The sequence below is a fragment of the Eriocheir sinensis genome, chromosome 44 (assembly GCF_024679095.1).
Source record: "Eriocheir sinensis breed Jianghai 21 chromosome 44, ASM2467909v1, whole genome shotgun sequence".
Taxonomy (NCBI): domain Eukaryota; kingdom Metazoa; phylum Arthropoda; class Malacostraca; order Decapoda; family Varunidae; genus Eriocheir; species Eriocheir sinensis.
In genome coordinates this window covers 11,170,602-11,194,546 of record NC_066552.1, presented here as the reverse complement: position 1 = coordinate 11,194,546, position 23,945 = coordinate 11,170,602, and the positions used below count along the sequence as shown (strand labels likewise).

General features: G+C 44.6%; 2 protein-coding genes across 3 annotated transcripts; both read right to left on the bottom strand.

Moving 5' to 3' along the window:
* Window positions 1-10,246: 10,246 nt before the first annotated feature.
* LOC126980650 (uncharacterized) lies at window positions 10,247-13,357 on the bottom strand. 2 transcript variants are annotated; one of them, XM_050830747.1, is made up of 2 exons: window positions 13,338-13,357; window positions 10,247-10,897 (listed from the first exon to the last, which is right to left on the bottom strand). In XM_050830747.1, exon 2 carries the CDS (start codon window positions 10,886-10,888, stop codon window positions 10,505-10,507), a length of 384 nt encoding a protein of 127 aa, XP_050686704.1. In that variant the 5' UTR covers window positions 10,889-10,897; window positions 13,338-13,357; the 3' UTR covers window positions 10,247-10,504. The 2 variants fall into 2 exon arrangements, with proteins under 2 accessions (XP_050686704.1, XP_050686705.1); XM_050830748.1 differs by lacking the exon at window positions 13,338-13,357 and adding an exon at window positions 11,855-11,962.
* An 8,200-nt stretch (window positions 13,358-21,557) lies between these two features.
* Window positions 21,558-23,296, bottom strand: LOC126980649 (transcription elongation regulator 1-like). The gene is made up of 2 exons (XM_050830746.1): window positions 23,279-23,296; window positions 21,558-22,606 (listed from the first exon to the last, which is right to left on the bottom strand). Exon 2 carries the CDS (start codon window positions 22,564-22,566, stop codon window positions 21,757-21,759), a length of 810 nt encoding a protein of 269 aa, XP_050686703.1. The 5' UTR covers window positions 22,567-22,606; window positions 23,279-23,296; the 3' UTR covers window positions 21,558-21,756.
* Window positions 23,297-23,945: the final 649 nt, after the last annotated feature.

The window sequence follows — 23,945 nt, the reverse complement described above, 5'->3', positions numbered from 1 at the left end:
TCTTGTAATCACTCTACGTAACCTTGAGAGCACAATAGACACTGACCCAACCGGAAGATGAAAAAGAAAGGAAAATAGAACACCTAACCTTAAATTTTGCGAACCATTACGAAGAGAGAGAGAGAGAGAGAGAGAGTTTGTCATATATACAATTTCGTTAAGTATATTTCTTGCAATCACTTTTTATTTTTATTTAGTATTGCTTGTAAGTACAGGATTACAAGCTATCTCTTCCTCCGTTGTACTTTTTTTGGCAACAATAGAAAAAAAAAAAATCGATCAGTCAGTCAAACAAAGGTTGAAAAACGTTAATACTTTCACTTGCGTCAGAAAAAAAATAATATACTTTTAAAGGCGTTTAGCGAGGAAGAGATGTGAAGAAACTCGAAGAGGGGGAACTCGATAATAATAGGCTAATGTGTTGGATATTTTTTCTTCATAATATTATATGATGCAAGATGTTATGAATCTCTCTCTCTCTCTCTCTCTCTCTCTCTCTCATAATATTTCGGTTGCCTGGTATTATATGATTTTTTTTCCATACTGATGCAAGATGTTACGAATTATGAATCTCTCTCTCTCTCTCTCTCTCTCTCTCTCTCTCTCTCTCTCTCTCTCTCTCTCTCTCTCTCTCGTGGTATGATAATGTATATAAACAGTAGCCTCATTTTCATATCACAGGAGCGGTGGAATAGCACTTTCCTTACCCCATAATTTCTGTGATCAGTTAAATAATGATACAATACGCGTTTCACCACCACCACCACCACTCCCTCCACCACCCCCATCACCGCCACCCCCACCACCCCACCCACCATCACCACCACCACCACCAGCAACATCACCCTCCCCGCATCCACCATCACCACCACCACCTCCTCCTTGCCTGATTTTCTGGGCTACGTGAATAAGCTTACAAATAGGCTAATAGTAATCTGAAGTTATTCTTTTTGTTTACACACACACACACACACACACACACACACACACACACACACACACACACACACAGGTACCCCCCCTCCCCCCACACACACATACACACACTCACACACAATCGATAGAATAAGCGAATGGTCACGCAAATGGGAAATGACATTCAGTGCAAAGAAGTTAGTGTGATGGCGTTTGGTAAGAGCAGTAGACGAATATCGGGGAACTACTCTCTGAGTAATGAAATAATCATGAAAAAAAAAACAGAGGAAAAAGATCTGGGAGTGATCATAACAGACACGTTATCCTTTGGAAAGCATATAAATCGGATAACTGGGGAAACATACAATCTTCTTAGAAACATAAAAGCAGCATTTACATATCTAGATGAAGAAATGGTGAAGAAACTAATAACATCGATGATACGTCCAAGACTAGAATATGCAGCATTAGTGTGGTCACCTAGATTGAAGAAAGAAATTAGAAAGCTGTAAAGAATACAGAGAGCAGTGACTAAACTACCGGAAACTCTGAGAAAACATAGTAATGAAGAAAGACTTGAGAAATTGGGACTAACAACACTGGAGAGCAGAAGAGAGAGAGGGGACCTAATAGCATCATACAGGATACTAGAGGGATTGGAGAAATTGAACACGGAAGACTTAGTGATACGTGATAGGAGTAAGACAAGAGGGAATAGTAAGAAATTGAAGAGCGTCTGTAGGAGAGACATCAAGAAATAGTTTTCCATTCAGAAGTATAACAACATGGAACGGACTTGACGAGGAGACTGTGTGCAAAAACGATTCATGAATTTAAAGCAAAATTGGATAATAAGCGTTATGGAGACGGGACAGCATGAACCTAGTACGGCTTTTTTCCTGTATTTCACAACTAGGTAAATACACACACACACACACACACACACACACACACACACACACACACAAGGCCCGTTCACACGATGAGTGGGGACAGGTGGAGATGAAGCACGGGACGGGAGAAGGCGTGGCGATATATGATCGTGTTGACGTGAGGAACTACAGTGTCGGCCCCAAAACTGTCTGTCTATTCATTTGGTTGGTTAGTTCAATAGCTATGGAGCACCATCCCTGCTAGATAAGGTTCGCCAGTGACCTAAAAAAAATCCAGCGTGGGCAAAGTGTAAGCGCCTTCCCCGACACTTAACGGGGCACCGGGCACCGGGGAGTCAGGCAGTGTGCCAACGGTGCCAGGTGGTCGTGTATACCAATTCTTCTTTCTGCATTCACTAAGGCATAAACAGTCTGACCATTATTCTGTTTGATTCATTAAAGTAACAGTTGGTAAATCTATGTAAATGATCCTCCAGAAAGCTATTAACCCTTACACACAAAGAGAGGTCACACGTGGAATATGGACGAATGGGCAGCGATTATCGTACTCACAGCATCGTAATTTCTGGTTTCTGACCCATATTTATTAAAAAAAACATCAGTAATTTAACAGTAATTTTAATTGCATATCGTTGTTTGTGCGGGTACGACAGTTTTGGGGCTGACACTGGTTAATGTATGTTCTGAGCACGACAATCTTAACGCTGCAATATATATACATGTGAACAGCCCAACGAGTCCAGAACCCTTGGAGCAGCCTTTTTGGTGAGCCACGCTCTGTATCTTCCTGCGAAACTAAAGTGTAGCACGTTCGGACATCACAGGCGCCCATTGATCACGTAAACGAGTTTGAAGGTACGTAGAAAAGTGTTTAGGGTAGAATGATAGACAGAAGTTGTAAATAAGAGTGCATGAGAAATGCAACAGTAACAGAACTCCGGCTTACTCATGAAGGCGTGGGCATAGAAGGGAGCCCTTGACGTGTCCCCAAGGGCGGCGGCCAGGAGCAGAGCGAGGCGGTTGTGCCGCAACGCCGCCCCCAGCCTCGCCAGGAAGCCGCGGCCGCCGCCACGCTCCTCTGTGCCTCCAGCAGTGCCCCGCCCAGCCTCCTCCTCTGCATGCAGATACAACAAGTTGAACCACACAAAATACCAAACGGTACTGGAGAGAAGCAAAGGCAACGAATAGTTAAGCAACTGACCAGTCAAAGCCAAAAGGAGGAAAAATGAAGTTACTGTTTCAAAAAGACATTTACACGAGACTTAAATGTAGAAATGTCTGCAGAAAGGACAATCTCATTGGGTAACTGATTCCGTAAATCTGTCAACGACGGAAGAAAACATCATGAGAATTATGTCGTATAAAAACTCATAGGATTAAAAGCAAGATCGTTTTGACTAAGAGCAAACCTCGTGACCCGGGCATGCAGGAGTAAAAGGATCAGGCAAAGCATTGTGTAAGGGATGCCGATTATTCTAAAGAACTTTCAATAAAATGCTAAGGGCACCAGCTTGACGCCCAAAAAGACGATGAAGTATTACGAAGAATGACAGAGGACAAAAAAGCCCCAGGAATAGATGGCCTCAAACCAGAACTGTTTAAAACATTTTGTGATGCAGAGTCTGTCTGGAGAGACTGACCTCAGGCCTAAGTAACCTTTATCAAGGGTGTAACATCCTGGAGAACTGGAAAACAAATATGTCACCAAAAAGTAAAATACACAGAAAGATCTCAGGCCCGTGGCACTACTGGAGCTGTCATGCAAAGTGTTTTGGGTTCCATCAGAACAAAGTTAACAAACCATGTAATCAAAGCACACCCTCCCGCAGACCTCCAGGCGGGTTTTACAGAAAAATGGAGGCGATCTGCCAATCCGTTCATGTTGAGCTGCTGTATTGAAGACTTCTACAAATCTAAGAAAGCCTAGTATTTAATGTCGATTGACTTCAGAAAAGCCATTGACTTAGTGGATTGGCATAAACTTAAAGAAATCCTCCTATCATATGACATGGAAATACAAATAGTTGATGCATACGTGTTCATTTACAGCGGTGACAACACAAAACTTTTCCCCAACGAAGAAAAACAAGCCGAATTGGAAGTCAGGCAGCAATCAGGCAGGGATGTGACGGTTCAACAGCGCTGTTCCTGCTTGTAACTTTCCGCATTATACAGAAACTATGGGATAAAAATATTGAATTGAGAAAGCAAACCTTCCAAATCCCAGCCCTTTCCTATGCCGACGACGGACTGATCCCAGTGATCTCTAATATAACAGGATTGGCTCACTGTTCTAGTCTGGTTGGATTATTGAAGTCCGCAGCCCCATCTTAGGATTCCGTCGGGCCGAGGCATTTATATAAAGATTCCGGCATCAACGCTCGTTGAGTGGCACTGGGAGGCGGTAAAACACTTCCTTAGAAATTTATTACTTTATTGAATTTTTCAATGCCCAACTACCAGCTTTTTATTCGTTTATTTAAAAAAAAAGAACCCCACTCGTTACCTCTCCATATGTTGCACAACACAACACCTTATCGCGTTATTTGACTGTTACGTCCTCTATAGAGCATCTGTGTTTTGTTTCAAAGTACTCTTTTATCGGCTTGGGAAAGAAGAAATGTTATGCTTTACTAAAATACAACACGAAAAATCGGTTTGCACCATACGTTTCAGGCGCATCCAGCACGCCGTAGCCGTAGACGGCACGTCGGATCTCCTCTTTGCGGAAAGTTTTGTTTGCCATTTTAAATGTCATTGTTGCGTGATTTAAAAGAGCAGGAAGCTGCAGCAAGGCAGGCCAATAACAGATGGTAGCGGCAGCCCCCGCAGGATACGCCCTCTCCTACTATGTGCTAACCCAGACTGATGCCTACAGGCAAAAAATGCAAACGTGCTCGCACGCGCGTGCGCGCGCGCCTGTATGTGTGTGTGTGTGTGTGTGTGTGTGTGTGTGTGTGTGTGTGTGTGTGTGTGTGTGTGTGTGTGTGTGTAAAAGAAGGGAAAGGGAAAGGGGAGATGGAAGAACAAAATGATGTATGCACTTATAAAAGAAAAAAAAATCAAACAAAGGAGAATGAAGAGGCGACATAATAGGAGGAGGAGAAGAAAAGGAGAGAGAGAAGGAGGAGGAGGAGGTAGGGGAGGAGGAGTAGGAGTAGGAGGAGTAGGAGTAGGAGGAGGAGGGGGAGGGGGAGAGGCACTGTACATATGCCGAGGTGTCACGTCACTGCACAAAAAGCGTAACATGAACATTCTGTTTCCTGAGCAGAGAGAATCAGGCTAATGGTGATTTAATGAAGGATAATGGCGTGCCTCCCTTCCTCCTGCTTTGCTTACTTATTTATCTCCCTTCTCTTTCTCCTCCTCTTCCTCCTCCTCTTCCTCTTCCTCTTCCTCTTCCTCCTCCTCTTCCTCTTCCTCCTTTGAAATGCAACCCTTCCTTAATTAAATAATTTCAACTACATTCAACTTCTTCCCTTCTCTTCCTTTCCTTTTCTTTCATTTTCCTTCTTTTCTTTTTCATTCATTTTTCTTCGTTTCTTTTCCCTTCCCTTCACTTAAGTTCTTTTCCCTTCTCTTCTCTTTCCTTTCCTTCCTTTCCCTTCCCTTCACCTCGGTTCTTTTCCCTTCCCTTCAATTTCATTTTCTTCCTTTCCCTTCCCTTCACTTCAGTTCTTTTCCCTTCCCTTTTCTTTCCTCTCCTTCCTTTCCCTCCCCTTCTCTTCCCTTCCCTTCGCCTCTTTCCCTTCACTTCCCTTTCCTTCCCTTTCCTGACCTATTGATTCCCATTTCCTCCCTTATATTTCCCTTCCCTTCCCTTCCCTTCCCTTTCCATCTCTTTCCTTTCCTTCCTTTCCATTTCCATCCCTTCCCTTCTCTTCTCTTCCCTTCCCTTCTCTTCTCTTCCCTTCCTTTCCCTTCCTTTCCCTTTTCTTCCCTTCCCTTTCCTTCCCTTTCTTTCCCTTCACCTCTTTCCGTTCAATTTCATTTTCTTCCCTTTCCTTCCCTTCTGATTCCCGTTCATTTCCTTTTCCTTCTCTTTCTTTCCCTTCCCTTCTCTTCCCTTCACTTCCATTGCCTTCCCTTCCTTTCCCTTCCTTTCCCTTCCCTTCCCTTTTCTTCCCCTCTCGTCCCCTTCCCTTCCCTTCCCTTTCCCATTTCTCTTCCTTCCTTTCTCCTCTTCCTTCCACAACCCTCTCCTCTCTACTCCACTCCCCTTCTTTTTCCTTATCTTTCTATCTTCCTTCCCCACTAATGGGTCAGTGGAGAAGGAGGAGGAGGAGGAGGAGGAGGAGGTGATGGCGGTCCGTATTGTCCGTCCAACCCCTCCCTCCTTTTTTCCTCCTCCTCCTGCTCCTCCTCCTCCTTTCCTTCAGTACTCACAAAGGCCCTTTTCTTTATTACATCACCCATTCCCCTCCCTTCCCCCCTTTCCCTTCTCTTCCCCTTCCTTTCCCCTCACCTTTCCCTCCCCCCTTCCTTCCCCTCTCCTCCAACGTGCCCCGCCCTGCCCATAAAAGGAAAACTACAACTGAATAACGGAATGAGAGAGAGAGAGAGAGAGAGAGAGAGAGAGAGAGAGAGAGAGAGAGAGAGAGAGAGAGGATGGAGGAAAAAAATAGTCATGTTACTCAATGGCTTGTGTCAACACGATCTGGGATGTGTGTGTGTGTGTGTGTGTGTGTGTGTGTGTGTGTGTGTGTGTGTGTGTGTGTGTAATTCACCACGGCTTGATCACGAGTTGGACTCGCTTTCGTCAGCAGGTACCCTCACGACGTGAGCAAGTGCTCGTTATCGTCGATCTCTGGGTACTGCCAGCACCTCACACACCACACACCCCATCCCCCTTGCTCAAGGGGGACGGTAACCACTCCTAGTCAACGGAAAGAGTCCGGCCTAAGCGGGGCTCGAACCGCCGCCTGTTTGGCCGTGAAGCCTTGCAGCGCGGCGCTCTACCGATTGAGCTACCGGAGTGTGTGTGTGTGTGTGTGTGTGTGTGTGTGTGTGTGTGTGTGTGTGTGTGTGTGTGTGTGTTGGGAAGGGGGAAGGGAGGAAGGGATCCTTTTCATCGTTATCCTCCTCCTCCTCCTCTTCCTGAGTTATTTTCCTCTGTTAGAAGATTATTGAAAACAAAGAGAGAGAGAGAGAGAGAGAGAGAGAGAGAGAGAGAGAGTAGAGTAAGGGAAAGAGAGCAGTTTGGATTCCCTTCTTGACCTGAGGATCGACCACTTGATCCCGTGACCTCGCCAGCTGTGTGCCTTATGTAAGAGAGAGAGAGAGACAGGAAATGTTAGGCTTCAATGGTTTTGCTCGCTGAATAGATAAATTGAGAACAGAGCAATTTTCTACCTCCATCTCTCTCTCTCTCTCTCTCTCTCTCTCTCTCTCTAATTATATTTATTCTCTCTATTGTCCATTATTTTAGACCTTCAATTTCCCTGATTTTTGTTTTTTCTATCTTTTCCTTTATTCTTTTTCTTTTTCTTCTCTTTCCATGTTTATCTCCTATCCTTTACTTCGCTTTCTTCTTTTTTTCCCTTCCCTTCCCTTCCCTTACCATCTCATTCCTTCCCTTCCCTTCCTTTCCCTTTCCTTCCCTTCTCATTCCTTCCCTTCCCTTCCCTTCCCTTCCCTTCCCTTCCCTTCCCTTCCCTTCCCTTCCCTTCCCTTTCCTTTCCTTTCCTTTCCATCCCTTCCCTTCCCTTCCCACCCCTTTCCTTACCTTCCTTTCCCTTTCCTTGCTATCCCTTCCCACCCCCTTCCTTCCTCCCTTCTATTTTAACCCCATTCTTAACCTAGTCTTTCCCTGCCTTCCGTCCTTCCTCTCTCCATTCCTTCCTTCCTTTCTTAACTTCTCTCAACTTCATTCCTTCTCGCCTTCCTTTCCTTTTTCCCTCCCTAGCTTCCATTTTTTCTTCTCTTTGTTCTTCTATCACAAAGAGAATCTAAACCTCTCCTCTTGGACTCCTGAAATGAGGGTTATTTTTCCTTAAAGCAACAGGAGGAGGAGGAGGAGGAGGAGGAGGAGGAAGTCATGGAAAAATAGGAAGGGATGGCAAGGAGAAAAAAAAGGAACAGGAGGAGAAAAATGAGACACGAGTATAAGGAGGAGGAGGAAGAGAAGGAGGAGGGAGGGTAGGAGGAGGAGGAGGAGGAGGAGGAGGAGGAGGAGGAGGAGGTGGAGAAGGAGGAGGAGGAGGAGAACAAAATGGGACTGACAACAAGATTAGAGAGAGAGAGAGAGAGAGAGAGAGAGACAGAAACAGAGAACAGTTGCAATCATCCTCTCTCTCTCTCTCTCTCTCTCTCTCTCTCTCTCTCTCTCTCTCTCTCTCTCTCTCTCTCTCTCTCTCTCTCTGTCCATCTATGGTCTCCTCTTATCTCCCTTCTCTTCCTTTCTTCTCTGTTCCTCTTTTCCTTTTTTGCTCCATCCATTATCCCATTTTTTTCTCTCCTGGTCTTCCTTTCATTTCTTTTCTTGATCTGGTGTCACGATTTTGTTTATTTCTCTTTCTTTTCTCTTCTCCCTTTCTCTTTTTTCTGTGCTTCTTTTCTTGTGTCTTCATTTCTCTGCTTCTGTTCTTCTTTGTAACTTTCATCTTTGCTTTTTTTTTGTGCTTCCTTTTATTTGGTTTTACACACACATATACTCACATACATACATACATACATACATACATACATACATACATACAGACAGACACAAATGTAAGCTGGTGAACAAAAGGTAGTTTTAAATATCAATCCTCCTCCTCCTCCTCCTCCTCCTCCTCCTCCTCTTCCTGGCCATCATCATCATCATCATTTTTTTTTATTTTATCTTTGTCCTTACCTTTGTGCGTGTGTGTGTGTGTGTGTGTGTGTATGTGGTCAGTCACGAAAGTTTAACACACACACACACACACACACACACACACACACACACACGGTAATCAGGTGGTATTGTAATTGGGGAGGAGATGGACCGGGAGAAAGTTTACAAGGTTCTGTCACGAAATTGAAATACCATTACTCTCTCTCTCTCTCTCTCTCTCTCTCTCTCTCTCTCTCTCTCTCTCTCTCTCTCTCTCTCTCTCTCTCTCTCTCTCTCTCTCTCTCACGCTTTCACTCTCAGGTAATACTCACAGGTAAGACTCACCTGTGCGAACTTAACCTGTGCACCCGTGAAAGACTCATTAGCACCTGACACGACATACCGCAAGAGAAGGAGGAGGAGGAGGAGGAGGAGGAGGAGGAGGAGGAGGAGGAGGAGGAGGAGGAATCTATTAGGAGCACAGCAAATAGCACAGGTAAAATCCAATCACGTCTCTATTAGCAGGTAGTTTAGGGTTTCATGTTTACTGAGTGCACGGAAGAAAGGGAGGGAGAAAGGGAGATAGAGGGAGGGAGAGTAGGGAGATAAGTTTACTGTAAATGGAAGTGGAATGAAGGAAGGTGAAGAAAGGGAGGGAGAATAGGCAGGTAAAGATGTTTGTAAAGTAAAGGAGAATGACAAAGGTGGATGAGAGGGAAGGAGAAAGATGACAATAGATGAAGAAAACGAGGGGAAAGAGAAGGATGGAAACAGTTAAAGATAGGAAGGTAAAGGATGTTATAAAGTGAAGGAGGAAGAAGAGCGTGATAGAAAGGGAGGGAGAAAGAGGGAAGAATAGATGAGGAAAGGGGAGGTGGAAAGAGAAGGATGGAAATTGTGAAAGCTAGGAAGGGAGAAGGATGGAAAAGCGAAGGGATGGTTCTGTCTTTGTCTTCAGTAACATCTGTGAGGAAGAAAAGGAGGGAGAGAAAGGGAAAATAGATGACGGAAACGAAGGGGAGAGAGAAGGATGGAAAGAGTGGAAGATGGAAGGATGTTGAAGGGAAGGGAAGAGATGGTGGTGGACAGGAGGATGAATGGAAGAAGGGAAGGGATGTTGGTGAATTGAAAGATGAAGGGAAGAAGGGAAAGGATGCTGGTGGATTGGAAGATGAATGGAAGAAGGGAAGGGATGTTGGTAAATTGAAAGATGAAGGGAAAGGATGCTAGTGGATTGGAAGATGAAGGGAAGAAGGGAGGGGGTGCTAGTGGATAGGAGGATGAAGGGAAGAAGGGAAGGGATGCTGATGGGGGGAGGGTGAAAGGAAGAAGGGAAGGGATGCTGGTGGACAGGAGGATGAAGGGAAGAAGGGAAGGGATGCTGATGGAGGGGAGGGGGAAAGGAAGAAGGGAAGGGATGCTGGTGGACAGGAGGATGAAGGGAAGAAGGGAAGGGAGGCTGGTGTAAGTGACTTCAGTAACATCTATAAATAAGAACACGTGGTGGAGATAACAAACACTCTTCAGACATCTCCATCACTTCACCCCCGCCCCCCCCTCCGCCCCCCCTCGCCGCCCAGAACCAGGCACGTATCATCAGTCCTCTCAAGGCCATGTAAGGAATAAGACAAAGAGAGCGATGTATTCTTCTGTTTATTGTGTTTCAAGGGTTCAAGAGGAGTGTTATTGTCGTTCTTGTACTCTGCCTCCCAGTCCGTCACAAGGGTAAGGGGGAGGTGTCTTGCCCTTCGCCTGCCCGAGACTGAAGGCGTGAAGGAAGCAACGTTGACACATCCCTATTCGCCTGCATGTAAAAAACCCCAAAAACTATGGAACGAGGGTACACACACACACACACACACACACACACACACACACACACACACCGCTACCCCCTCCGTCACACTTGGTTGCCGCCCTCGGGGATCTTGCCGAAGTCGCCGTTGGAGGATTGGTAGAGGGCCTCGGACTCGCTGCAGGGGAAGGCGTCCTGGGCGTGGATACATGTCAGGGACTCCTGGCTGAACACCGTCTGGTTGCCGCAGAAGAAGGAGAAGTGCGCCGTCTGCGCCACCTCGCCCGTCTCGTCAGGGATGGGCAGGCACACGTGGAACACCCGGCAGTCGGAGGCCACGTCGGCGTAGTAGCCATAGGGACGACCCACGCAGTCAAAGCTCTGCACGGGTTCGGCGCCGAGGATGTCCAGGTAACCGTCGGAGAAGCGGTAGGCCATGCGGGCGGCGGCGGCGGCGACGAGGCTCAGCAGGATAGCAAACACCTTCATTTTGACTGGCTGGAGGGAGGAGGGAAGGGAGTGTGGTTAGAAGCTTTGATGTTGCCGGGGAACGCTGACACCATGCGGGCGGCGGCAACGGCGAGGCTCGGGAGGACAGCAAACACCTTCATCTAGAGAGGCTGAAGGGAGGAAGGGAGGAAGGGTGATTAAAAGCTGTGATGGTGCCGAGGAACGCTGACACCCTGCGAGCGGCGGCGGCTGCGGCGAGGGTCAACAGAACAGTAAACACTAAAGGGCTAAATGAGGGAGGAGGAGACAGAGAGCAGTAGGGGGACTAGAAGCTGCGATGATGCTGAGGAACGCTGACAAAGGCACATCACCCCCCTCAGCGAAGACGCAAAAGGGAGCAAAGTCCACATATGGGAAGGTCTGACCTCTGGAAGGCCGCCAGGTTACACGAGCATTAACAAAGAAGCTGAAACCACAGTAGTCAGTTCCATTACTGCTTGACGTGGAGCGAGGCACTGGAAGGGATGAAATTGGAGGTAGTGGTCAGTGGCATGGAATTGGACACAGAAACGGGACCAATGCGCCATGATAAGGAAGGAGAACAAGAACAAAAGGAAGAACATGAATCAGAGGAAGAACGAGAGGAAGAAAAGTCAGTCATGCAGAAAAGAAAAAAACGTTAACAAGAACATGAATAAAACAAATAACAAATAAAAAGAGAGGGCGGTAGAGAGGAAATTTGGTACAGAAAAAAAAGAACAAAAAGAACGAGAACCAGACAAGCCAGTGCCGTAAGAAAGAACACCAATAAAGAGAAAGCAAGGAGGAAGAGGGGGAGGTAGAGAGGAACTTTGGTTATGTTTTGGTAAATAAGAAAAAAAGAGGAAGAAAGAAAAAAAGAATAGGACAAGAAAAAAAACAAGAAAAGCCACTTCATAAACAGAAAAAAAACAAGTAGAAAGATAGAGAGGTAGAAAAGACGTTTGGCCTTATCTAGGTACATACCACTTAAAGAAAACAAGATAAAGGAGAGACGAAAAGTTACAAAAGGTGACTCCGGAGCTGGTCTGTGCGTGCTGCCCGACCTCTTGCAGCCTCCTTGTGTTCTCAGCTTCCAATGATAGGCAGGGAAGAGGAGCGAAGAGAGAGGGAGGAAGAGAGAGGGAGGAAGGAAGAGTGTGAGAGAGAGATCAAAATAAAAAGAAAAGTTTCACTGTTGCAATCTCCTCTCTCTCTCTCTCCCACCTCTCCCCCCCCCCCCCTCACACACAAAAGTGAAAGTGTAAATAGATCTACACATAAAGAACCCAAATTTACCAAACAAAACATTAGACCTGACCTGTGTGTGTGTGTGTGTGTGTGTGTGTGTGTGTGTGTGCTTGTGATAATGAATAGGAAAAACAGCGACAACAACAACAAAAAACAGAAAAAAAAATATATACAGTGAAGAGAGATGGCTAGACTCATTTACACTTTCATTTTCATTCTTTTCTTTTGTTTTCATTCTTTTCTTTTTGTGTGTGAAAATGAACGGGAAAAACAACAATAAAAAAGAAAACATATATACAGTGAAGAGAGATGGCTTGACGCATTTGCACTCTCCTTATCAATCTTTTCTTTATTTTCTTTTATGAATTGTTTCCTCTCGGCCTTGTCTTTGCCCTGCCTTCACCTGCCCGTCGCCCTGTTTGCCTTCATTCTCCTCGCAGGTAACTAATTAGCCACCTCGTATTGACCTCTGCTTCTGTTCCTTGTTCCTTCTTTATCCTTTTTTTTCCCTCCTGTCATCTGTTGTGTGTCCTCTCCTTTCTTTTCTTTTCCTCTTCTCCTGCTTGCTCTTTTGTTGCTTCCTTTCTTCTTCTCTTCCTGCTTTTCTTCCCTCCTTTTCTTCTTTCTCTCTTCTTTTCTTTGTTTTCTTCTTCCTTGTTTAATTGATTTCTTGTTCATTTTCTTTCTTTCTTCTTTTCTAATGTAATTTCTACCGTGATACAAAAAAAAAAAATTACACACACACACACACACACACACACACACACACACACACACACACACACACACACACACACACACACACACACTAACCAATAATCGTCCTACTTTCACGGGATGCTTGGAGAGGAAGGAAGAGGAACAAAGAGAAAGGAAGAAAGAAGGGGAGGAAATGAAGAAGAGAGAGAGAGAGAGAGAATGAAGGAAAGAAGGAAGGATGAGAGAAAAAAGGAAGTTATTGAGAGAGAGAGAGAGAATGTGGAATGATAATTGTCAGAGTTGGAAAAATGGTACAAATTGCATGTGAGTGTAATCTAGCGTGAGAGAGAGAGAGAGAGAGAGAGAGAGAGGAAAGGAAAGGGGGAGACAAAGATAGACAGGCGGAAAAAGAGAACAAGCAAACACACACACACACACACACACACACACACACACACACACACACACACACACACACACACACACACACACACACACACACACACACACACACACACACCTGGCGGGGCTGGGAGATGAACTGACGCAGGTAACAGAGAGGCTCACCCTTATATACCTGCCCCCCACGCTAATTAGAGGCCCAGGTAGGCTGTCCTTATTATTAGACCCAGGCCGCCCCTCTCTCCCTTTCATCTTCCCTCATTCACTCCCCTCACTTCCTTTCTCCCCTTTCCTCCCTTTCTTTTCCTCTCTTATCTTCTATCTCTTATGTTTTATTGTTTATCTTCCCCTTCTATCTTTCTTTCATCTCCTCACTTTCTCCCTTTGCCCCCTTCGTCTTCCCCTCATCTACTCTTCTTTCTTACTTTCTCCCTTTCCCTCACTTTCTTTTTCTCTTGTTCTTTCTTTTTTTGTATTCCCCTCATCGTCACTACTTTCCCTTTTCTTCCTTTTTCCCTCTTCATCTGCCCGTCTCTCTACTCTCCTTCCTCCCTTTTTTTTCTCCTCTTTCTCCTCTTCATCTAATCCCCTTCATCCCTTTTCCCTTTTCTTCCCTGCTTTCTTTTTCCTCTTTTTGTCTCCCTTCATCTTCCCCTTCTCTATTTCCCTTTTCTCCCTTTCTCCCGTTCCCTCCCTTTCTCCCCTTTATCATCCTCTCATTCACTCCGCTTCCTCCTTTTCCCCTTCATCTTCCCTCCTTTTCTCCCCTTTCCTCTTTCTCCCTTACATTTATAAATGGATGAAGGGCTTTAATAAGGGGGGTATTCATAAGGTTTTGTTGGTAAGAGAACCGGGTAGGACACGAAGTAATGGGTTTAAACTGGATAAATTCAGACTCAACAGGGACATAGGCAAAAAATTGGTTTACTAACAGAGTGGTAGATGAGTGGAACAGGCTGAGCAGTCATGTGGTGAGTGCCAATACAATTATCACATTCAAAAATAGATTAGATAAATTCATGGACAGCGATATTAGGTGGGGTTAGATACACGGGAGGTTCAAAGGAGCTGCCTTGTACAGCCCTACCGGCCTCTTGCAGACTCCTACGTTCTTATGTTCTTATGTTCATCCACTCTCCTTTCCCTCCTCCCTTTTCCCCACGTTTCCTCCCTTTCTCTCCCCCTTCATCTTCCCCTGATATACTCCCTTTCCTCCCTTTCCGCCATCTTTTTTTTATTTCTCCCCATTTATTTTCTCATCCACTCCCTTCCTCTCTTTCCCCATCTTTCCCCCCTCTCTTCCCCTTCATCTTTCCCTCTTCTACTCCCCTTCCTTCTCTTTCCTCATCTTACCTCCCTTTCTTCCCCTTCATCTTCCCCTCTTCTACTCCCCTTCCTTCTTTTTCCCCATCTTACCTCCCGCTCTTCCCCTTCATCTTCCCCTCTTCTACTCTCTTTCCCCATCTTACCTCTCTCTCTTCCCCTTCATCTTCTCCTCTACTCTCCTTCCCTATCTTACCTCCCTCTCTTCCCCTTCATCTTCTCTTCTACTCTCCTTCCCCATCTTACCTCCCTCTCTTCCCCTTCATCTTCTCTTCTACTCTCCTTCCCCATCTTACCTCCCTCTCTTCCCCTTCATCTTCTCTTCTACTCTCCTTCCCCATCTTACCTCCCTCTCTTCCCCTTCATCTTCCCCTCTTCTGCTCCCTTTCCTTCTCTTTCCCCATCTTACCTCCCTCTCCCCCCTTCATCTTCCTCTCATATACTCCCCATCCTTCCTTTCTACCCATCTTTCTTCATTTTCTTCTCTTGCCTTACCTCTCCCCTCTCTCAAACACTGATCTCCCCTCACTCCTTTCCTCTCCCTTTTTTTCTTCCCTTTCACATCTTTTCCTTCTCTTTATATCCTCATCACTTTCTTCGTCTCAGCTTTTTCTTCCCCTTGACATGTTTTCCTTTCCTTCATATCCTCTTCTCTCTTTTTTCCCCTCAAAATGTTTCTCTCCTCTGCATCTTTTCCTTTCATTCATATCCTAATCTCTCTTTCTTCCTGTTTTCTTCCTCTCAGATGTTTCCTCTATTCCTTTGTTTCTCTTTTCCTTCCTTCATCTTTCATGGATCGAATATCTCCTTTTCATTGTTTTCCCTTTTCTCTCCTCTTTTCCTTTTGCTCCCCCTTTTGTTTCCCTCGTCCTCTTTCTCATCCTTGTCCTTGTCCTCTTCCTCCTCCTCCTCTTCCTCCTTTTCCTCCTACATCTGCTTTGCCTCCTCTTCCACCTGGGGACTTCCTTGTATGGACAGTTTAATATCTCTCCCTTCCCCTCCCCTCCCTTCCCCCTTCCTCTTCCCTCCCCTCTTCTTTTATCTGCCCTTTATTACCTCTCCTCCCCTCCTCTCAAGGTGTGTAATTAGCGACATTAAGTCTTCAGGTGAGATGGCTAATGGGGGGAGGAGGGGGTATTGTGTGTGTGTGTGTGTGTGTGTGTGTGTGTGTGTGTGTGTGTGTGTGTGCTTATCTTTTTTCCATACTGTTTTTTTCATTATTCTTATTCTTATTTTTATTTTTATTATTACGGATGTTCCTTTTCGTTTTCTTCTTCTCGACTCTCATTTCTATTTTCTTTCTTTTTTTCTCTTCCTCTGCTTCTCCGTTCCTCTTGTTATTATGTCTGTCTCTTCTCTTGGCCTCTTCCTCTTCCCTTTCTCCTTTTTCTCTCCTCTTCCTTTACTCTTTTCATATTTCTTCATTCATTCTTTCGATACAAGTTTTCTTATATTCTTTCCTTTCCTCTCAAACTCTCCTTTCCTCCATTGATCTGTTTGTCTATTTATTTATTCATTACTATAACGTTTTCTTGCCTTCAGTCGCCTCTTCCTTCCTCTCCCGATACGCCGCTTCCCTTTACAAGTTGTTATTTATTATTGTTGTACACATTTAATCGTCTCTGGTTTGTTGCATCTCTTCAGCTTTCTCTTCCCTCCGCCCTTCACTTTTCCTCTCGTCTCTTCTTCCTCTCGCTCTCTCTCTCTTCTCTTTTTAGAATTTGACTTCCTTTTCTTTCACCTTCTCTTCCTCCTCCTCATCATCTCCCCTTCCCCTCCCTCTCCCCACCTCTCTCTGTCTGTGTTTGCCTGTCTGTTTGTCTGTTTGTCTGTCTGACTGTCTCTCTCTCTCTCTCTCTCTCTCTCTCTCTCTCTCTCTCTCTCTCTCTCTCTCTCTCTCTCTCTCTCTCTCTTTCTCTCTTTCTTTCATCTTTTCTCTCTCTCTTTTGTTTTCTTCTCCAAATTTTTTCCTTGTATTCCATTTCTCTTCTCTCCTGTTCTCTCCTCTTCTTTTCTTCTTTTATTCAGCTTACTCTCCTTGTGTTATATCCTGTCACCTCATCTCTTCCGATTACTCTCCTCTTCTTTTTTTTTTACCTCTATCTTCTTTTTCTTCTTCCATCTCCCATGTATGATAATTTGTTTACCTTTTCTTTTTTTCTTATTTTTCCAACTGTTCCTCTTTTAATATTGATGTGGAGAGTGTCTTCTTTTTCTGTCCTTTTTCCTTTGCTACATTGCCTTTGACACCCTCTTTTTCCACCATTATTTTCCTCTTTGTTTTCCTTTTGATTTGTCTCAGTCTCCTCTTATTTTCTCTCTTGCTGCAGTGTCTGTCGCCTTCTCTTCTAATTTTCCTCTTCTTTTCGTCCTCAACGTTTTTGTTATTATTTCCATCCCTTTTTTTCTTCACATGTCCTTTTCTACCTCTCAAACCTCTATTCTCTCTCCTTTCTCCTCCCTTTCTCTTCTTTTCATTTTGTTATTGTGTCTTTCATCTCACTTCCCTTCGTTTTCTTCCTCTCTCTCCTTCAAATCGCTATTCCTTCTTCTTTCTTTTCCTTTTCTCTTTCATTTTTCTTGTTATCATGTCTATCCTCCTCCTCTTGGTCTCTCTCTTCTTCTGTTTTTCCTCTCTCTTCCTTTCCTCCTCATTTCCTCTTCCTTTCCCTTTCCTCTCCTCGTCTTTTCCTCTTGTTATCATGTCTGTCTTCCTCCACTCGACCATTCCTATTATCTTTTTCCTTTCTTTTCTCATTTTTCTTCTTTTCCTCATGTCTGTCATTCTCCTTTTGGGCTCTCCCTCCCTTGTCCTTCACCTCAATAAGCAGGCAATCATAGGTAGACTAATGCGTACACAGGTAAACACAGGTAGGTACACATGTAGGTACACACACACCTTGGTTCAGGTGTGTGCGTGGGAGGCAGGTGAATGAGTGACAGGCAAGGTGTGTGTGTGTGTGTGTGTGTGTGTGTGTGTGTGTGTGTGTGTTTGGAAAGTAGGAAAAGGATAGAATACAGTAAAAAAAAAGGAAGAAAAAAAAGAAATAGAAAAAATGGAAGAGTCGAAGATTGATGAAACAGAAAGAAAAAAAAAGTAGATAAACAGAAGGGAAGAGAAAGAGCAGTTAGAGGAAGGTGATGGAGGAAAGACAGAGGCGGAGGAGGAGGAGGAGGAGGAGGAGGAGGAGGAGGAGGAGGGAGCACAGGGCGTTCCACTGTTCATCCTTTCGTCACATTTGTTTGCATAGAAGCTGACGAGGCAAAGAGTGAATTGCTTAACTGTGCTGTGACCCTGGGATCAGAAAGTGAGGAGGAGGAGGAGGAGGAGGAGGAGGAGGTGGGGGTGGTGGTTGTAGTAGTGTATGAAGGTGGTGAAAAGGAAAAGAAGGATGGGAGTTAGGAGAATAAGAAGGAGGAGGAGGAGGAGGAGGAGGAGGAGTAGGAGTAGGAGGAGGAGGAGGATTAGGACATGCCGTGAATAATGATTTGAACTGGAAGGAGTGGTTGGATAAGGCAAGGGAGGGAGAAGTGATTGAAAAGGGAAAGTAAGAAATGCATGAAGAGGTGAACAATGGAAAAGGGAAAGTGGGAAGAAAGAAAGCAGAGGAAAGAAGAAAATAATTGGAAATAAAAGAATTGAAAAAAAAAGGAACTAAGAAAATAGAAGAAAAAAATGCAATGAATAAGATATCAATAGAAAAAAGAAAATAGAAGAATACAGAGAAACTTTCAAAAGAAGATGATGAAGAAAAAAAGAAGAGGGAAGAAGAAGATAAAGAAGAACAAGAACAAGAACAATAACAAGAATAAGAAGAATAATAGCAAGAAGTGACTATTGAAATAATGAAAAAATGAAAAATGTAGGAGATTAAGATGAAAAAAAAAATGAGAAAGGAGAAACAAATCAAGAAAGAGTAATATAGAGTAATAATAGAGTTTCAGAAGAAGAAAAATAATAGGACTGAAGAAGACAAGAGAAAAAAAAAGATTATGATAGTTTCAGAAAAAGGAGGAAAACGAAAAAAATAATGGACGAAGGAAAACAGGAGAGAATGAAGAATATGGAAATTTAAAAAGAAAAAAGAAAAGAAATAGGAAAGGAGGAAAATTAAAGAGAGAATAATATAATAGTTTCAAGACAAGGAGGAAAAAACAATAAAGGACGAAAGAAAAAAGAAAATATATAGAAGTTCCAGAAGCAGAAAAAAATAATGAAGGAGGCAAACTAAAGAAAAAGAATATAGAAGTATCAAAAGAAGAGCAAAGAAATAGGAAAGGAAGTAAATATGAGAGAAAGAAGAATATGATAGTAAACAAATATGGTGGAAAGGAAAAAAAAAAGTGAAAATGAACAATATAGGAGTTTAAGAAGAAAAGAGAAACAGTGAAGGAAGGAAACAAGATAAAAATGAAGAATGTAAGACTTAGAAAAGAAGAAAAAGAGATAAGGTAAAAAATAAGAGCAAAGAAGATAACTATATTTCCAAAAGAAGAAAAGAGAAAAAAAAAGAGAGAAAGAAGAATATACTAGTTTCAAAAGGACGAGGAAAAGGAAGGAAGGCCATGGACGAAAGTAAGAAGAGAAAATGAGGAATATAGAAGTTTAAGGAGATAAGAGAAACAGGGAAGGACGAAAACAAAATAAAATGAAGAATACAAAACTTAAAAAAGAAGAAAAAGAAATAAGGGAAAAAGAAACAAGAGCGAAAGAAGATTATTATAGGTAAAAAAAAATAGGGAAGGAAAAAAAAGAGAACATATTAGATTCAGGAAGAGGAAAACGAAACAAAAATTGACGAAAGAGAAAAAGAGAAAAAATAAGAAAATAGAAGTTACAAAAGAAGAAAACAGAAGCAAGGAAGGAAAGAAACAAAACGAAAAATATAGGAGTTTCAGAAGAAGAGAAAAGAAGTAGGAGAGGAAGGAAAGAACAGAGAAAGAGGGACAGAAGGGAGGGAACAGAGAAGCAAACACAGGCAAACGTTGGAAGGGAAAGGACTTTATGTACACAAGCGATTTTTTTTATACTTTTACCTCTACCTGAGAGAGAGAGAGAGAGAGAGAGAGAGAGAGAGAGAGAGAGAGAGAGAGAGAGAGAGAGAGAGAGAGAGAGAGAGAGAGAGAGAGAGAGAGAGAGAGAGAGAGAGAGAGAGAGAGAGAGAGAGAGACTAATCCTTTCTCCATAATTTTTTTCTATGCTTCCTCATTCTGTGTTTTAAGGTTTCTGCCTTTCAAGTGTTTTTTTCCTTTTCTTTCCTACTTATTTTTTTCTTGTTTATGTTTTTTTCTCCCTTTCTTGTTTTTATTTTTTTATTCCTTTTCTTGTTCTTTGTCTTTCTTTTTTTTCTTTTTTTTCTTTGTCTTGCTTTCTTTCTTTCCAATTCCAACTAAGTATCTATTTATTTCTGTCTTTCTCTCTCCTCCGCTTTCTCTTTAGGGTAAACTGTTTCCTATTTACCTTACGTTCTCATAACTTTCGCTTTTTCCACATCAACATTTTTCTTCACAAACACCCATAACTTTTTTCTATCAGTTCCCCCATAAAATCGACCTTTTCTTCATAAACACCAAACACTTTTACTGTTTACCTAACGTTGCCGCGTACCGTGACTCCTCTGCCACAGGAGTGTATTTATAAGTTTTTGATTCACTAATTCCTCGTTTTGTTGACCCTTTCCGAATTTTTTATGTAGTATTTACATTTCGCTTCGTCACTCACCTTCTCTTCCTTTTGTTACGCGGAGAGAGAAGGAGAAGGGGAGGATGGGGAAGGGAGGGCGGCGCGATTGTACTGCGTAAGTGGACGGGTGGGGGGGAGAGAGGGGAGGAGGCGTGATAAAATTTCAAGGGAAAGATAGAGAAAGGATTGAGGCAAAAAAGGAGAAGGGGAGGGATGGGCAGAAAGGGAGAGAGAAAATAGAAAAGAAAGGTGAGAAATGTTTAGGAGAGACGGGGAGAGAGGGGAGCTGTTTTAAAACGATTGTAGGGAGAGGGAGAAAGAGGGAATAGAAGAGGAGAAAGAAGAAGGGAAGGGTGGAAGAGAGGGAGGAAAAGAATAGGAAAGGAAATATGGAGACATGAAAAGACGGGTGACAGCAAGCATTTTAGTTCATTACGAAGCTAGATATCCGCTGAGTGATTTAATATACACGGCAGTCACTTCAATGGTGGAAGGGTGTTCGGATCAAGAACTGCATACGTCCAGTTCACTTTTAATCCAACAAAGTAGCGGTCAGTGCGGTTTTTAAAGGCGTTGATGATATCCGCATTTACTACTTATGCAGGAAGTTTGTGCCATTGACGGATGACTCGGATTGAGATAAAATAAATTCCTGTTGATGTCTGTATTTCATCGCACCGCTGGGATAAACAGACCGTTGTATCTAGCTCTTGCGTTAGTTCGGAGTTGAAAATTGGAGTGATCGACGTTGCTGAGCTTCAGGGGGAAAGGCTTCACGGGAGAAGATAGGAGTGGGAGATGAAGGGAAAATCCGAAGAAAAATGGAAACTAGGGAAGGGGAGAGAGAAGGAAGAAAGGACTACAACAGTATTCTGGGAAGAGGATAGAAGGAGGTAAGAAAGTAGGATAAAAGGGGAGGTGATGAGGGAAAAAAAGGGGGTTGTTAAAAGGGGTATAGTATAGGGAAGGTGTTGGAGGAAGAGGAAGGGGGTTAGAAAAAAAGAGAGGAATAAAAAAAAAGGAAAAGGGAAAAAAGTGCACGGGATGTTAAGTGGAAATAAAGGATATATAAAAACGGAGGGTAGGGGAGAAAGGGGGAATAGAGGGATCCGAAGGAGGGAAGGGGAGGGTAGGGAGATGAGAGAGGAAAGGAAGGAAAGGGAAGAGGATGTAAAAGGAAGAGGGGGGGAGGCTAATTTTGAGTGATAGGCAGTGTTTTGCCGGTTGGTACTGGTTAGGGAGTCTCTCTCTCTCTCTCTCTCTCTCTCTCTCTCTCTCTCTCTCTCTCTCTCTCTCTCTCTCTCTCATCAAGAAAGGGGCAGGAAGCATCGATCAGAAGCATTATTTTATTGTCATTTACATTTCCATAATATAAAAAATAGTCAAAAGCATATAAAAAGGGTAAAAAGTATAAAAAAAGAGTCGAAAGTATAAAAATATCACAGATGACGGTGAAGTGAAGCATGAAGCGTTCTGGAGCATCGGGGCCGCGGGGGCGAGGCGGGGGTGAGGGTGCAGGGTCAGGAGGTCACTAGGCCTCACCCTCAGGTTCGTGAGCCAGTTCGGTGATGACCTCAGCCTCGGCAGCTGCGGCTGCAGCAGCTGCGGCCAGGACCGGCACGCTGGCGGGGATGGCGACAGAAGCGGCAGGGGCGGCAACCTCGGGAGTGTTTTCAACGTCAGCCTCAACCTCAACGGCGTTAGCCTCAGCCTCTGATTTCAGCTCAACCGCGTCAGCCTCAACCTCACCCTCAGTCTCAGCCTCAGCCTCAGCCTCAGCCTCAGCCTCAGTCTCAGGCTCAATCTCAGCCTCAGTCTCAGATTTCAGCTCAACAGCCTCTGCCTCAGCCTCAGATTCAATCTCAGCGGCAGCCGTGGGGGTGATCTGAGACCTGGCACGGACGGGGGCGGGGGCGGGGGCAGGGGCGCCGACGGGCACGTTGGAGGATCCCTCAAGGACCACATCGAAGCCTCCCTCGGGTATCCTGCCGAATTCAGCGTTGGAGAGGTCGTAGAGCGTCTGGGCCTCGCTGCAGGGGAAGGCGTTATCCTTCCAATTGCAGGTCAGGGACTCTTGGTCGAAAATGGTTTCGTTGTTACACATGAAGGAGTAGTGCGCCGTCTCCGCCACCTCGCCCGCTTCGTCGGTGATGGGCAGGCACACGTGGAACACTTGGCAGTTGGCGTCTGTGTCGGCGTAGTAGCCGTAGGCGCGGCCGGTACAGTCGAAGTTCTGCAGGGGCTCGGCGCCGAGGATGTCCAGGTAGCCGTCGGAGAAGCGGTATGCCATCCTGGCGGAGGCAGCGGCGGCGAGGCAGAGGACCAGTGCGAACACCTTCATCTTGAGGAGTGTAGGAGAGGCGGAGAGGAAGATGACCTTGCTGCAGGGGAGGAAAAGGAGGAAGGGTAAGGAGGAGAATGCAATGTTTACTACGCTGACCTCACAAGAGAGATCCTGGGTTCGCTAACTGGACGAAGTGGAGACGGTGGGCGGTCTTTTCACTCCTTTGCATGTGCTAGCTCGCAGTCCTGAGGCAATGAATACAAGTCATAAGATGTGTCCTGTGTCTTGAGCAAGCGAACCTTTCCTGTACTACGCCTTCCCTTGCCTCTGTCATGTAGCAGTCCTGAGGTGATACTCCAGTCCACGTCCTGCGTCATAACACTCGTCAGAGGCGCCTCAGGGAAGGGTTGGATCTAAAGGCACGTGCCATCCAAGGCTGTTTGTAAGTATAATAGCAAGCTTCTTCCTGTGTGTGTCGTTGCCCTTTGTCTGCTAAAACTTGTGAAAACAGTCCAGGGATTGAAGTTTGTCCTGCAAGCCTCAGGGCACCCACACACGAGGAGGAGAGGAGATGCAGGGAAGCAAAAGGGAGAATAGGAAATGATTTATCAAGAAAGCAAATGATACAGACAATGGAGTACTTCGCTGAGAGAGAGAGAGAGAGAGAGAGAGAGAGAGAGAGAGAGAGAGAGAGAGAGAGAGAGAAAGGATAGGTCATGAAAGAATAATCAAGAGAGAGAGAGAGAGAGAGAGAGGATGGGCTACTCACTCGGACGGAGGGCAGTGAGAGACTGATGCCAAGCACTCACCCGCGCCTCCTTATATACCCTGACTGACCGCGGCGCCTCGTCATGTGCTGTGACGACATACCCACGAGGAGGAGTAGGAGGAGGAACAGTAGCAGGATTAAGGGTGGGGAAAGGAAAGGAAAAGGAGCAAAAACCATGAGGAGTGGCTAGCAGAGAGAGAGAGAGAGAGAATATATATACGCTTCAGAATCTTTACTATATTTTTTCATCATCTCTTCTCTTTTCTTTTGTCTTCCCTTTCATTCTTTTCCTTTTTATTCCTTTTCCTCCCTCCTTTCTTCTCTCCTTCCCACTTGTCCTCTCTTACTCTCGCCGTTAAATGCTCCTCCTCCTCCTCTTCTTTCTCCTTTTCCTCCTCCTTCTCCTCCTCCTCCTCCTCCTCCTCCTCTTTCTCCTTTTCCTCCTCCTTCTCCTCCCTCCATTTCCTTCCTTCCACTTTTCCCTTCTTTGCCGCCATTCTTGCTTGCTTTCCTCCTCTGCCTCTCTCCCTCCTTTCTTCCTTCCCTCCATCCCACCCTCCCTTCCTCCCTCTTCTGTCCCTCCCTCTCCTCTTTTCTCACTTCCTTTTACACATCTTCCTTTCTCCTTGCGTCCTTTACACATAACACCTCCCCTCCACCTCCTCCT

What these genes read in the sequence shown, in the direction of transcription:
- LOC126980650 (XM_050830747.1), bottom strand. Translation starts at nt 10,888, where the DNA reads ATGAAGGTGTTTGCTATCCTGCTGAGCCTCGTCGCCGCCGCCGCCGCC.
- LOC126980649 (XM_050830746.1), bottom strand. Translation starts at nt 22,566, where the DNA reads ATGAAGGTGTTCGCACTGGTCCTCTGCCTCGCCGCCGCTGCCTCCGCC.